Source organism: Homalodisca vitripennis, chromosome 3, assembly GCF_021130785.1.
Source record: "Homalodisca vitripennis isolate AUS2020 chromosome 3, UT_GWSS_2.1, whole genome shotgun sequence".
NCBI lineage: Eukaryota > Metazoa > Arthropoda > Insecta > Hemiptera > Cicadellidae > Homalodisca > Homalodisca vitripennis.
This window is the reverse complement of record NC_060209.1, coordinates 92,380,241-92,395,560: the sequence shown is the minus strand read 5'-3', so window position 1 is coordinate 92,395,560 and position 15,320 is coordinate 92,380,241. Positions and strand designations below refer to the sequence as shown.

The following is a 15,320-nucleotide window of genomic DNA, read 5'->3' as shown; positions in this document are numbered from 1 at the left end:
TAATTTGTTAAATAACATAAATATTTCTCATACCATTTGGATCGGTATTTTTACTTTTCGAGTAGGTGTTCAATGCGACAGGCCTTTATTGTGTTTAAGTGATTTATGATAAAACTCATAAAAAACCCATGTGCTAATTTAAATGCATAATCATCATCTAGGACAGACAAGAGAAATTACAGCTGAGGAGAAGGTTTTATTCATGATGAATTAAAATTTGTTGCATTAATTGTCCTGTTTGTATCAATTTCATATAATGCGACTCATCCAGATTTAAAAAGCCTGTAATTAAACAGAGAGCTATTAGTATTCAACAGCCTAATTTTTATTTGTTAAATTTTTGTAGTGTATATCATGTTTTTCATGTATTCATGTTTAGCCTCGATTTTTATTTTCGTTTTGTTATTTTTATTTTCCAGTGTTATTTTTATGCAAATTTGTAAATCATCAATGATTGTTTTGGATTTTAAGTTTGTTTCAAACTTCATGTACGCCTATGTGGCGGGTAAACTTTAATAAACAACCTACAGTACACTCGTTGTTCAGTTGTTTTCATCTAATGGTTTGATTGTTTTTATTCAAATGAATAATTTGATATTACATTTTATTTAACCCTTTTAACCCCGGCCATTAAATCAAGTGATGTGCCAGAAATCCCAAGCCATTTTCAGACAAAATGTAAGGGTTTTGTAAAAAATTCATAACTCAGTTATTTTTTAAGATATTTAGGTAATTATTTTTTTGTTTTACTTCTTTATACATGTAGCTAACAGAAATATACAAATAAAATTATTATTTTGAAAGTAATTTTTTTTACATACATATACATATATAAAAATAAATAAAAATGAAAACATTTCAAGTTTGATCATGGAAACCATAAGTATAGATAAAAAAATATTTGACACAAAAATACCCATTTACTTTATGGTATATTTAATCCTTAATAAAAGGAAACAAAAATTATAGGCCTACCTTATTTACAAGTGGAGTAACATCATTTTTTGTAAAGCCGTGTAAATTTTTCTTTTTGCCATTTCTGGGCAAGGCAATGTAACAAGACCTTTGAAATTCACAGTACTTAAAATAAACATAAAACCAAAGTTATTTCTGACAAAATAACTAAAACTGTTCATAATCTAAATTTAAAAAAAAGTTTTAAAACAATATTTTCAAGACAAAACAATATGTTTTCAAGATATCTATCACTCAAATCGTTGTCATTAATCATATCCACAGCATTTGCAACTAGGTTACTAATTAGTGTATTTTCACTTGCGGGAGACTTTGAACATGTCTTTTACTCATTTTGAAATCAAACAAATAATAAACTAAACTTTAACTGCCGTACTTTACACTGCTTTAACCTAAAACTGTGAAGAAAACGGAATATTCACAACCACGTGATATACAGCTGTCTGCAACAAGCGTGAGCAGTCAGTCGAGACGAACTGTAATTGCTCAGTCACAGACTGACAAAATACGAAGTCAAACCATTACAAACTAATATATTTCGATGCAAAATATCTTTGTGCATAAGTCTGTGAAATTTCAAAGCATTTGGTGAAATAGGTGGCCAGTAAAGTAATAAAAAGTGCACGTCCGCACTATATGGACGTCGGGAGTTGACGCCATTTTTACGTATAGTACGGACGTCGGGGTTAAAAGGGTTAACGAAACATATGATTCCTACTTATTAGTTACAGTCATTTGTCATGTAAACAATTCACAGCAAGACATAACTAATTTGTTGAGAATTTGAAAACGACAATAAATATGAGGAAATTATGTGATAAATGTCTAGATATACACGTGGGTTTGGCTACTGCCTTCACAAAAGCAGTTGCTCACTGCTATTCACGTATTCCATAAATATTGAAACATATTTCTAATGTGTAGGTGTAGGCCATAGTTGGATCTGCTGTTTTGTAATGTTATTATTATATTTATATTATTAAAAATTGTAATGTATTATTCTTGTTGTTAATGTATTTATAATAATTGTTTCATACAATTCATATATAATATTGGATTTGTATAATATATCGAAAAGTTTGATAATAACAATCGAATAATGAGTGCAGGCACTTATTAAGGTCTCCCTTAATAATTTAGGAAACTTAAAATTGACAATTAGGTTAACTAATACAGAAAATATTTACCTTCAAAGTTTGTATTGCAGGGATATGTGATCAAACACATGTCTAATTCTGGCCAAGACTGCATGGTAGTCTATTTCAGCTATAATGCAGATAAATCATGTGCTTTTCAAAGTTGGTTAACCTCTACTATTCATACTACTCTACCACATTAATTGAATTAAAGTTGTTTGTAGTAGAACCACAGCATCAATATATTACTGTTGGATAAATCACAACTTACGTATGATTTTTTTTTATTTGATAGTTTATATAACTTTTTCCTTGCGTTGATAATAAACACATTCAAATAAACACAACCACTGACGACGAGAAACTATAACCTAGAGGAAACAGTTCAGTAATGGTGAAAGACAGACGACAGACGTAAACAATATTGCTAGATTATATTCTGCTATGCGGAGTGGTGCACATGGAAGACATTTCAGGAGCAAATGGAGAAACTAAATGACGTCAATTGTCTTTTAAGACTCATCCCTCCATTATTTTCTAGAAAATTATAATATGGTACTTTACCTCGTGAAGTTTAAAAATTCGAGTTGGTAAATTTCTCACCACATGTGTTGGTACGAAAGTCCCATCATCAAGTGTATAAAAACGCAGAAGTCAGATAAGTTTTATAGGAGTGTTGATAGACGGACGGTCTAAGACGTTGGGCTTTGAGTCTGAGTTAGAGATAACTCAGGTTCGAATCCTGTCTGTGACTCTTGCACTTTTTATCAGTACCATCGTTACGTTGTACTGTATCGACTCTCCCCCTTATTCTGTTTTATAAGATCCTCGCACAGGCCAGTGGTCCATGAAGACGGGCAGAATAAGGCATAAAAGGGATCGGCTTCTCTTTAAAAAAAAGTTAAAACAGATAGCAAAACATACAAGTCAATAAATGAAACATATATAGAATCAAGACACTATTCTATGTATGTCCCGCACGACACCTCGTGGTTCGTGTCCGTGATTGTGCGTGTGCGGTTAGCCTACTATATATGAGTGTTCGTAAAATATTTATCGTATAATTTGCAAGAACAACTAAGAAACTTTCGCGTATGCACCACTGAGATGAGAAGTGCAAGAGGCATACGGTTGTCTGAAATAAATATGAAAGTGGATGTCTTACGGAAAGTATGCTCCCACAGTGGTAAGAAAAATTAATTATTAAGAGTTTACCACTGGGTTTGCTAGACTTGTCGACTGAGTGGATGAAAAGCAGAGAAAGTTTCCTTAAAATAAAGGTAAGCATTTTTCCAAAATTTTTAGAAATGCAAATAAGTGAAGTGAATTCACTCTCAATAACTAAGACAAAAAGTAAGAAGTACGAGTAGGTTAAATAAATTTTTAAAATAAATATTCATATTCTGATGTTAGGTTATAATTCTTAACACAGACCTCGAATAGTACTTACTTGGACTTTACAGTGTGTGCACTGATATAAGTGAACTTAAAATTTTAACTGAAGCAAAGAGTGGGAACCAAGATAAAATATAACAGGCAATGACAATAAAACTATAAAATATTAACAGTTATGAGGCCGAGTGCACGCTCTTTCCGATTGAATGAAGTGGGCGGTCTGACGGGTCTTGTGGCGTCATAGTATCAGGATTCCGCACCGTATTATAGTCTTGCTACTGGCCATGCTCGACCGTCATCGCCCTCGACTTTACTCATGTATTTTTACACATAACTCATTTTATAAGATACTCTTAGAAAATAAGTCATCCAGTATTTAACTTAAAATCCAGCATAAGTGTTACTTAAATATGTTAAGTCAAAATAGTGTTTACTAGCAAGAGAAAGTGTTACGGTTCCATTGTTCATACAGTGTTGTAATTGAAATGATGCCTAACATCATGGAAATGAAAGGATTTTAAATTGCCTGGAATTTTTTATTACCCTTATTTATTGAAGAAAATATGGTAGAAGGCGATACCAGATTAACAAATTTAGAAGTAACAAAAAAAGAGTAAGATTAAAGAAACTTAAACAATTGTGCTTAGAACAAATGTCGCACTCTTATTTAGGTTATATTTATACTAAGGGGTTCAAACTGAGATGGATGTCGCGCTGCCTTTCTGAATCCTCAGCCCAATACCACTGCGTTATATTCTCTTACATTAAATATATGTCTAGTTGTAGTGCCGAATTAATAATATATAAAACAGTACAATTTCCCAATAATACTCCATATGATAACATAGTTTTATGTTTGGACTCTCAAGCTGCTGTTACAGCAATATCCAATTATAGCAGAGGTAAAAGTAAAAAGCAATTAATTATAAGCAAAGTTTATGAGTTGAAAATCGTAAAAATATAGTGTTCGTTTTAGTTCCAGGACATGTTTCACTGGAATTTAATTAAAAAGTGGATAATCTGCTTATCCTAGGAGATATAAATATTAATCCATCAGACGATAGATAATAAATTAATTGACGAGGACAAATTATTATTATCTTCCTTTGGATTACAATCTTTAATTAATGTTCCTATTCATAAGACTGAGGCATCTCAAACATGTATTGACCACATTCTTGCTAAAATTACAAATACGTATTGTGTTATTTTTAAAAGCTTCGATTATCGATTGTGACATCATCGACCATTGATTTACAGCTTTGTCAGTCAAGATTGTGGGAGGGTCATCTAGTAAGGTCAAGTTGATGCTAATCATAAGCCCTACCGTATTAACTTTACCAGGCTTAACGAGATTCTAGATATAACAGATTGGGATGAAGTTTTCTACGGACTGATGCTTCGAGTGATTTTGATATATTTCTTAAACTGTTAAGTAATATAATTACTAACTGTAAAATAGTATTACCAGCTAGAAAAACGAATTGTTAAGCTGAAGCCTTGGATAAGCGATTCTATCACTGTAAGCGCATACAATTAGAGATAGTCCATTAGAGAAGTAAAAAAAACAAAATAATATTATTTTCAGATCGTTTTTAGTTATTATAGAGACAAACTAAACTATGACACTCGAAAGTTAAAGAATGATAATTATACTAAAGTATTTGAGGAACACCAAAACAATCCTAAAAACATGGGATATTTTAAAAGAAATAACAGAACAGAAAATAAATAAGACTGATACTGGTAGTCTAGAAATAGATAGAATAGTTGTTTATGAACCCTTACAGATTGCTAAAAAATTTAATAAATATTTTCTGAATCATCAGTTCCAAGCCAAGCAACATTTTAAATTGTAATAATTGCCTTGTTGAGTATTCCACGTGTAATTCCATGTTTCTTCAACCAGCATTAGAAAATGAGCTATCTTGGGCTGTTGGGCCATTGAAAAATGACATGTCCCTTGGTAAAAGTGGAATTAGTTCTAAAATAGTAAAGTTTATTTATCCTAAAATCAATAACGTTCTTTGGCATTTAATCAATTTTAGCTTTCAGGATGTTTTTTCGGGTAGTATGAAATCAGCTCTTGTAATTCCGGTATTTGAAATACCAAAAGTCGCTGTGTAATAATTATAAACCAATTTCACTCTTGTCGTCATTTTCAAAAAACTTTAGAAAGTCATTTTGACACTAACTATTAATTTTTTTAAACAGCATTTTATTTTTTTAGTAATTTGGTAACTGAGAGGGTTTGAACACACAGACAAATTTACTTCATTTTATGGAAAAGGCATCATCTGGTATAAATAACGGATGTTCTGTAAGTGGGCTTTTATTTAATATTGCTAATGCTTTTGACACATTTAACCAAGGAATTCAATTGAATCAATTATATAAATGTGGTATCAGGAGTGTCGTTCATAACTGGTTCAGTACTTACAGTATTTGATTGGGAAAAGTCAGTGCGGAAAGGTTAATGGTGTAGTAGGGGAATGTGGAGATACAGTAAATGGATTCCCACAAAAGGCTCAGTTCTGGGAGCGGTGCTTTTCTTGATATGTATTAATGATCTTTGCAATGGAAAATTTTACGGGCATGTAACTAGTTTTTCTGATGATATGGCATTTTGCTATATTGCTAAGGAAGTAGATGGCACAACGTTGCAGGTTAATTCTGATTTGGAGATGCTCAAAATGTGGTTTGCTAAAATGATATGGTATTGAACTCAAGCAAAACAAAATGTATAAAATTTAATCTTAGGGGCAAATTAAGTTTGCAAACATTATTTACTTATAAATGTTTTAATTGCATTGATAATAACAGGCCTTGCTTCGAAAAGTGCAATTAAAACTGTAGATTCAATGATGTATTTAGGTACTCTACAATGCTAGTTAACGGTTTAACCTGAAGAATACATTTATCTGAACTAAAACTAAAAAGTTTTTCGCGTTCTTAGACTGTTTTTTATATTTCTTTTAAGGAAAATGTGCAACAATGAAATAAAATAATGTGGATGCTGTATCTATTATTTTTGCACAGCAGGCTTGATTATGGAATTACTTGTTGGGGTGGGGCATACATAACACAAACATGAATCTTTTTATCTCATTTTTGCCTTCTTCGATGTTCACCTCTAAGATATATGACGTATACAAAATTTTAAAAACATTTTATGTACGAGGTAATTCATACGTAGCAGACAGGACTTACAGTTGTGATTTTTGTTCCGAAACCGGTAAACATTTATTTCAATAAAACAATAACTTTTCTAGGACCACGAGTGTTTAACCGTATTCCATTGGTTATTTAAAAGCTAATTACACAACAGTTCATTCGCTAAAGCTTTAAAAAGATGGCTGTTTGCGGTCGATAATATTGAAGATTTAATGTTAATAATATAAAGGTTTAAAAATTGTTCTCAGTAATAATTTATGTCCTTTATACTATATACTCACTTAAAAAAATAATATTTACATTCTCTTAGCGTTCTGTATCAGTATTGGGAGTTTCTGTCTTTAGTTTGTCGTTGTTTGTTTGTATTCTTACTGGTAAGAATTTTAGGGTATTTCTTGACCTCTTGATTTTTTTCTATTAGACTCTGAACCACTCTTCTTTTTTGTTTTTTTTGGTAAGTAAGTTTATATGTTATAAATACCATAAGCTATTCATTTGATGCAGCTTAATCAAACTATTACAACATTTTCATTTCACGTGTATACTTTATATTAAAATTGCCATGTGTTTTAACTAAATTTACTTTTCCTGCTCAAAATTACTTATATTATGATGTAAGAATCCTCCGAATAGGCTTGTCTTGGAGGAATCCTACATTGTTTGTCCCTTTTAATACAGGATAGTGTTCTGTTAACTATGAGTCGTTCATATTCTTTGTTAAATGCAATATGTGTTACACATTGTAAAATATCTTTATCATATGTATTTGTTGTAAATCCTCTTTAAGATATAAATACATTTTATTATTATTACTAAGCTTAAGAAGCAATAACGGCAGGTGTGAAAGTTGTAGAAATTACTGTTCCTTTTAAGGACTTAAAAGTATAAAAAAAATGAAAGAAAGGGTATAGAAGATTATTACGTAATTTGAATCAACTAAGGATGCGCACGGATACAAACAGTTTGTAAAAAGGTAAGTCGTGTTCCTTGGTTTAAAAATAGTAAACTGTCAAGGAAAGAAATCATCAAAATTTCTCGCTTGAAAAGAGTGCACACAAACAAAATAAATAAATTAACATGCCTATTATAATAAACAGTAAGTTGTATGCAATGCATTTTTTTAAATACCATTACGTTTAACTGTAATTTGGATGTAGAATACACAATTAACCATGTAGTCATACAATGCCCAAATTAAGAATATGCCACAAAAGAATGTTTTCAACTAATATCAGGTAAGTTTAAAGATCCGAACTATGACATAAATTATGTTCTTAAAACCAATGGTTTGAACATGTATAAGGTACTTGCATAATTTATTTTTTAAATAAAAAAGATATTTAAACATAGAAATGATTCCTTTCACACTGGCACACAATTCTACCTCTCCTAGGTGTTGCAATATAATAAAAAAAACAAGGTACATATATTTTCGGATTAGAAAGTTGACCTGATGGACACCTGGCCATAAACAGAAGCCTTGCCCTTATATTCACTTCCTTGGTCATCATAATCCTTTTATCAAATTAACAAATATTAAGAATTAATTTAAATCTATTCCATTTGCAATAGGTAAAAATTTTAATTGAAACACAATACGGAGAACACGAAGCTGCATGTTATTTCGAGGCACTTTAGAGCAAAACCAGAAGAAAAAAAAACCCATTATGGTTCGTCAGTCGCCACTCGTCTGCAAGTGCAAGATAGTATCAATTCAATTCAAGTAGGCCTCTAGTTGTTAGTTGATTTGAGGTTGGTTAATAAGTGGAAATTCTATTGTTTGTGGTAGAAGAAAGTTATCGTAGTTTTAAAACAATGTTGCTCCAGGAAAGAATTTTAATGAGAAAAATCAGAAGTAGAGAAAAGAAGAAATTGAAACTACTGAAGTTAAAACAGGAATTAGCTGAAGATGCACGTGAGTATTAGTAAGGTTATGTTTACCATATCTAGCGCATTTGGATAGGCTAGTAATTTGTTTTGTCAGAAGGTGAAAGTGTTTAGTATTTAGGATAATACTGAAATCTCATTGAATGCACTTGCATTAACCCTCCAAATTTGAATTAAATCACTTTAACGTTTGCCATTTTCAAACATTAAATGGTACTTTTTAACCTATAGCAACTGTCATAGCAGAGAGCTCCTTTACTAATCTTTACATATATATGGTAGAAAGTAGACGTTAATAGGTTGTGTTGAGTTTTGATTCCAAAACAAACACCATTTAACAGAATAAATCATTCTAAAGATTGAAGTCATTTATTATTTGAGCAGGAGTAGGCCTATATGATAATGGCCCAATACTCAAATGGAATTGGCTGAAGTATAGCCTAATAAGCATTTAACACTCGAGTGATCAATAATATCGAATCATCAATATTCATGAGTAAAGAATCCTCGTTACAGTGTGCATAACTGATACAGCATTTGCTGGCCGCAGTATAATAAGCAGCTACGAACACAATCAAACCACGATTATCGAATCTTCGATATTCATGACCATTTAAAAATCCCGAAAACAAAATTTCAGGCCAAATTACATAATAGGTATTTCAAATAACAATATAGTTCTGCTGGTTTTAATTTAAAAATTAAAATATTAACGATAAATAACAAACAATGCTATCTAGGCTACTTATAAATTTTTCAAACAAAACAATAAAATTTACTTAGGGCTACCCTTTACTATTTTCAAGGATAAACGTGCCCGACTCCTTGTGAAACAAGGACACCCTTACATTGTCGTCCTACTTGTTGCCATTATTAGTCACATGTCAAATACAATTTTAGCCTACTTTGAATTACTTTAGGTCAATAATGATGAACTGAATTACGTTCTATGCTTTTAAAATCGTATTATAGTGAAGCTATACTTTTATATGTAAAAGAATTGTATTTGTTTCAGATTATATAAAATAACTAAACTTGATTTAAGCTATGTTTGAGCAGTGTAGTACTTACGATTACTTTAACCAATATGAAATGGTATTTCTGCAAGTACCAATGCCTTCAAAACTATATTCAATTATTACAAAGTTTTAGGTACTTTGGGATTATACCGACCACACCCAGACATGAATCGTTATTTCACATTTCGTTTCTACTGATTACTAGATTAGCGTAGAACAATATTTCGTCAATATAAAACAGGAATTGTCTTATCGCAAACACCTCCCCATCCTCAGACAGAGGTCAAAGTCGAGCGTCTAGTAGATAACGTGATTGCAGAGTCTCGCCGCCCGTTCAGCTGGTGCATCGCTTTGTTGTACTTCCGTGTTTTACCTCTACATTTCTCCAAACACAAAAATTAAAAAAAAACAAACATTTACCAAACTAAACTTTTTATTAAAAAAACACTCAAAACTTGTTTTTATTCTTGATCACATTCCGCCACCCAAAATGCGAGTGCCTCCGGCCATCAGCGCGGGCTTCGGCAGCACCTTCGGTGCTGCCGAAGCCCGCGCTGATGTCGACGAAAGAAAAACATCCCTCGAGATAGTACCTATCAGTAAAATATCAAATTCTAGAGGGGCTAATCAGAAATATAAATTGAATTGTAATGGAAAGGCAATGATGTACCGTGCAAATCACGTGATGCCGCGCGGCCTGCCGTAATCAGGATTCTCGAGAAAGATAAGATAACAGCGACAACAATACCGATCACAATACCTGGAAATGCTTGTAAGTTTGTAATTTTGTAATTGAAGAGTTGTTTTTTCGTTCTATCATGTTTGTTTCTATAAATTTCTATTTTTGTGTTCTTCATACTGGTGTGGTCGGTATAATCCCAAAGTACCAAGTTTTATTTTGTTTGGTTCCAACTAAAATAGGACACGTTTTTCAATATATTCGTAATACCAAATTTAGAATGTTAAAAAATCTTCTCAAGTTTGTTTTTTGATACTTTGTTTTTTTTTAAACTTTTCTTGCAGTGAAATACTATTTGGGTACTTTGGGATTATACCGACCACACCCAGACATGAATCGTTATTTGACATTTTGCTTCTACTGATTACTAGATTAGCGTAGAACAATATTTCGTCAATATAAAACAGGAATTGTCTTATCGCAAACCCCTCCCCATCCTCAGACAGAGGTCAAAGTTGAGCGGTCTAGTAGATAACGTGATTGCAGAGTCTCGTCGCCCGTTCAGCTGGTGTGTCACTTTGTTGTACTTTTGTGTTTTACCCCTACATTTCTCCAAACACAAAAATTCAACAAAAACTAAACTCATTATTGAAAAAAACACAAAAAACTTGTTTTTATTCTTGATCACACTCCGCCACCCAAAATGCGAGTGCCTCCGGCCATCAGCTCGGGGCAGCACCCAGGTGCTGCCGAAGCCCGCGTGCTGATGCCAACGAAAGAAAAACATCCCTCGAGATAGTACCTATCAGTAAAATATCAAATTCTAGAGGGGCTGATCAGAAATATAAATTGAATTGTAATGGAAAGGCAATTATGTACTGTGCAAAAAACTGAAATAATCATGTGATGGGATTCTCGAGAAAAATAAGATAACAGCGACAACAATACCGATCACAATACCTGGAAATGCTTGTTGATTGATCGAATGTTAGTTCTATTACTCAACAACATCGTTTTATAACATTCTAAGTTCATTGAAAAAAGGTTAATCGTTGGGGGCATATAACGGAATCTGACCCCATTAACAATTGATAATCGTTGTAAGTTTGTAATTTTGTAATTAAAGAGTTGTTTTTTCGTTCTATCATGTTTGTTTCTATAAATTTATATTTTTGTGTTCTTCATGTGTGGTGTGGTTGGTATAATCCCAAAGTACCACTATTTGAGTTCCAACTTTTATTCTAGTTTTCATCTCCTCACTACAAACTGAACATTCCGGATTGAAAGGAGCAAGGTCCTTTACCTTGTAACCATTTAAAACATTGTTCAATGTTAAAAAATACATTTTAAGACATAAACTGCATGTTTATCGCGATGAAATAAAAACAGCTAGCAAAGACATCTTTAGCCTACTTAGTACATAAATGAAATAAAAACAGTTGGCAATGACGTCTATATAGTCTACTTGGAACATAAATTAAATAAAAACAGTTGGAAATGATGTCACTAGCCTACTCTGTACGCAAATGAAATAAAAACAGCTGGTAATGATTAATTATGAATATCTATAGGTCAAACATGTTATTCCATACTATCGATATTTATAAGCAATAATCATGATTTGATTGTGTTGGTGGCCACTTATACTGCTTCCAGTACAGATCTGCAGTATTAGTGTCAGTAACAGTTAATTCAATGATAACCTTTTACCGGGATACTGTTGTTTCAGTAACAGCTGGGCTTAATGAATTGTTCTCATAACAATTTTTCGCTGAAACAGAGGAAAAATAATTAAAAGAAATGTGAATGTAAAAAAATTATCTAAAGATACGTATGTTTGAATGTAGGCTGTGTATTAGATGTAATAGATTTGCATTTATTTTGTATTGTCTTTTTTTGTCCATTCAGATTCCTCAGACCCTGGTGTCATTGAATCTCCTAGTGTCTGTTCAAAACAGATTACATCTAGTAATGTCAATGGAAGTAAAAGAAAAGAAAAACCAGAAGAAACGGATGAGAAATGTAAGTTATTTTCTTTGAGATAAAAAGAGCTTTCATACATAATTCTTTACTTCTTGTATTTAAAAGAATGGATTTTGTAGGCTATTTAACAAAATAATTTAATAAACTTTTGTTGAACAACAGTTACTTAAACTCTTTGGACACCGGTACCCAGACCTGTTACTGCCAGCACCTGAATAGCTGAAGTAATTGTTACCGCAAAAGCCTATTTTAAACTTTTTATAATTTATTACGTTTTGTATGCACTATTAAAAATATTTTATTGTAAAATTGAAAAACATTAAATTTTGTTACATTATAATACCAAATAGAGTCTTTTTACATAAAAATTCACATGAGATGACAAATTCGTACTAAAAGATTTGTTTATGCCTTAAACATATGATATTTGTTGATACATTTAATACTCTTCACAATATTTAGAGCTCTGTTTAGAAAAATAGTTGGACAATATTTTTGGACGACATTAGAAAAGTGTCTTAATAAAATCTACTTTTTCCGTAGCACATATGTGTGTTAATACTGATATGCTATTACGTGATAGTATATGAGGTCTGTTAAAAAAAATATTGTGACGTTTTAATTTCCTCGGGTTATATATATTCGTTTCTTTAATTTTTGGCATTATGTTGGTACACATGTGTCGGACGTATGCCAACAAGTTCGGCTATTTTGAATGTTCAGTAATTGTTGGCAGCTGATTTGCTTTTACGTGTCACGGCTCATCTTCGGTTTTGAAGAATTAGATCAATGAATCTGTATCAAATTGTGTTAAAAAACGAAATTAAGTGAGTGGATGCATGACTCCGAATATTGACTGTGGCTTATGAAGAAGGTACCTTGGATCGAAGCAACGCTTATCGATGGTAAAAAACATTTTCAGACGGCCGAGAAGATGTGAACGGCGAGCAGCATGCTGGACGCCCGAACACGTGAAGAACGGATGAAAACATTGATGAAGTGAAGAAAATAGAATTGGCCAATCGTCTAATCACCGTCAGGTCTTTGGTGCCGAGGGCCTGAACATATCGATTTGCTCGTGCCAATAGATTTTTATTAATAATTTGTGTATCTATGGGTCACCGTGAAATTAATAGAAAAATTGCTCAATTTCGACCAAAAACAGCAGCGCATTACCATTGCTAATAAGCTGTTAGACTCTGTCCGCGATGACCTAAATTTGCTCCAGAGGATCATAACCGGTGATGAATCATAGGTTTATGGTTATAACATAAATACCAAAGCTCAATCATCCCAATGGAAGCTGCCACACAAGCAAAAAAGGTTGAATGTGAAAGTTTTGCCTACAGTTTTTTTTTTCGAATGCAGGGGTGTGGTGCATCATGAGTTCTTGCCACAGGGTATTACTGTCAATAAGGACTATTATCTACAAGTTATGCACAGTTTTTTGGCCAAAACAAACATATTAATGATGCCGCAGCTACCATATTCTCCAGATTTGGCTCCCTGTGACTTTTTCTTGTTCCTAAAACTGAAGAGATTCAAGAAATGACTACGCTACGCTACGATTGACAAGATAAAGATGGCATTGAAGAAAGAGCTGAATAAGATCACAAAAAACAACTTTTTGAAATGCTTTGAGGATTGGAAGAAACGTTTACACAAGTGTATAATATCTAATGGGGATTACTTTCAAGGAGACAAAATTGAGATTGATGAGTAAAATAAATAATTTTTGAAAAAATAAACAAAAATTGCTATATTTTTTGAACATAGCTCGTATATCATTGTTCAATAACAAATATGACTGTTTATTCACTACCAATAATTATATTTATGTTTTTTCTTTAAAAAAGCAGGAAAATGCAATAAGTAATTTTTTTAATGTTACGGAGAAATATAATCATATATTTTGTTCATAAAATGTGTGTATAATATACAATATACTAATATACTATATTAGTATTTATTTATCTATGTTTACAAATCCATAAATAGGGAGAATTTTCTTCCAATTTAAAAAAAACCTTGTTTCTTTTCCTTTTTCCACCTAAGGCTGTACACTGTACACACTCCTCTGCAGAACAGTTTTGTTAATTAAAAACAAACTGTTCGGGTAATGTAATCGGCACTACCAACATGAAATTTGTTTACAGGCAGCCTTATATTATCTTAAAGAAAAGGCCAAAACAGTCCAAACAAACTTTAAAAGTTGACAAATAAATGTTTTAATATTTTCTTTCTGGCAGATCAATTGGACTTCGTCTGAACTTCAACTATCAGACATTGTCGTTCTTTGATTGAACCTCCTTGGTCTGTTCAAACCATCATTGCCGGCCAAAAGTTCTTTCCACGTTTAATCTGTTTAGTATTCATTACATTAACCTTTTACTAAGTTATTTAAAATTTAATACTAAGAATACAAACAATTAAGAAACTCATTTATTTAATATTAACTGTCATTAATTAACCCTTCCCACACATATTACGGTAAATCCCACGTGGTATAGACGGCTGTTACACACATATGATGACAAAATTCTCTATTGCCCGCTTGTTATCAATCCGGAATAAATAAATTGAATTAATTTTTTATTACAGTATATTCAGTTTTAACTAATATTTACCACGCTTGTAATAAATTATTTGTATTGTAAGTTTAGTACTTTTCCCTGATAACATTTTATTTAGAAGAAATTGGACTTCTCTTATCTCACACTAGAAATCTATTTTATATTAAAATGCTATGGGAAATAAGCATCATGTGACATGAATCATGTTAATTTCGGGTTACATTATTTTTGGTCAAAATTACAACTTTGTTGTATAATTTTTAAGAATTATAGCTAGGCAATAGCCATTAGTTTTGCAGAAGAATATTAACAACTTCTGACTGTCAATGCAAGTAAAAAAAATATGTAGTAAATAAAAAACTGATTAATTTTACTTTCTTTTTGGTGATATAAGGGAGAGAGGTGATATGGGGTTATGTCAAATCAGTACTAACCTATAATATCTGCTTTTACACTTACAAATTTGGTATTATGGAATAAAATTACAACCAGAGCTGTG

The 15,320-nt window shown here is 31.9% G+C and overlaps 2 protein-coding genes across 2 annotated transcripts in view; one reads left to right on the top strand and one right to left on the bottom strand.

Annotated features, from left to right (window-relative positions):
• LOC124357182 (tetratricopeptide repeat protein 27) overlaps positions 1-2,531 on the bottom strand; it is a 51,971-nt gene extending 49,440 nt beyond the window's left edge. Inside the window, exon 1 of the mRNA XM_046808702.1 lies at positions 2,163-2,531. Coding sequence (XP_046664658.1) covers positions 2,163-2,226 — 64 coding nt within the window. The 5' untranslated portion in view covers positions 2,227-2,531. The remainder of the gene's footprint in view (positions 1-2,162) is intronic.
• A 5,839-nt stretch (positions 2,532-8,370) lies between these two features.
• LOC124357181 (ATP-dependent RNA helicase HAS1-like) overlaps positions 8,371-15,320 on the top strand; it is a 32,359-nt gene continuing 25,409 nt past the window's right edge. Inside the window, exons 1-2 of the mRNA XM_046808701.1 lie at positions 8,371-8,595; positions 12,174-12,287. Of these exons, the coding sequence (XP_046664657.1) occupies positions 8,496-8,595; positions 12,174-12,287 (214 nt within the window). The 5' untranslated portion in view covers positions 8,371-8,495. The remainder of the gene's footprint in view (positions 8,596-12,173; positions 12,288-15,320) is intronic.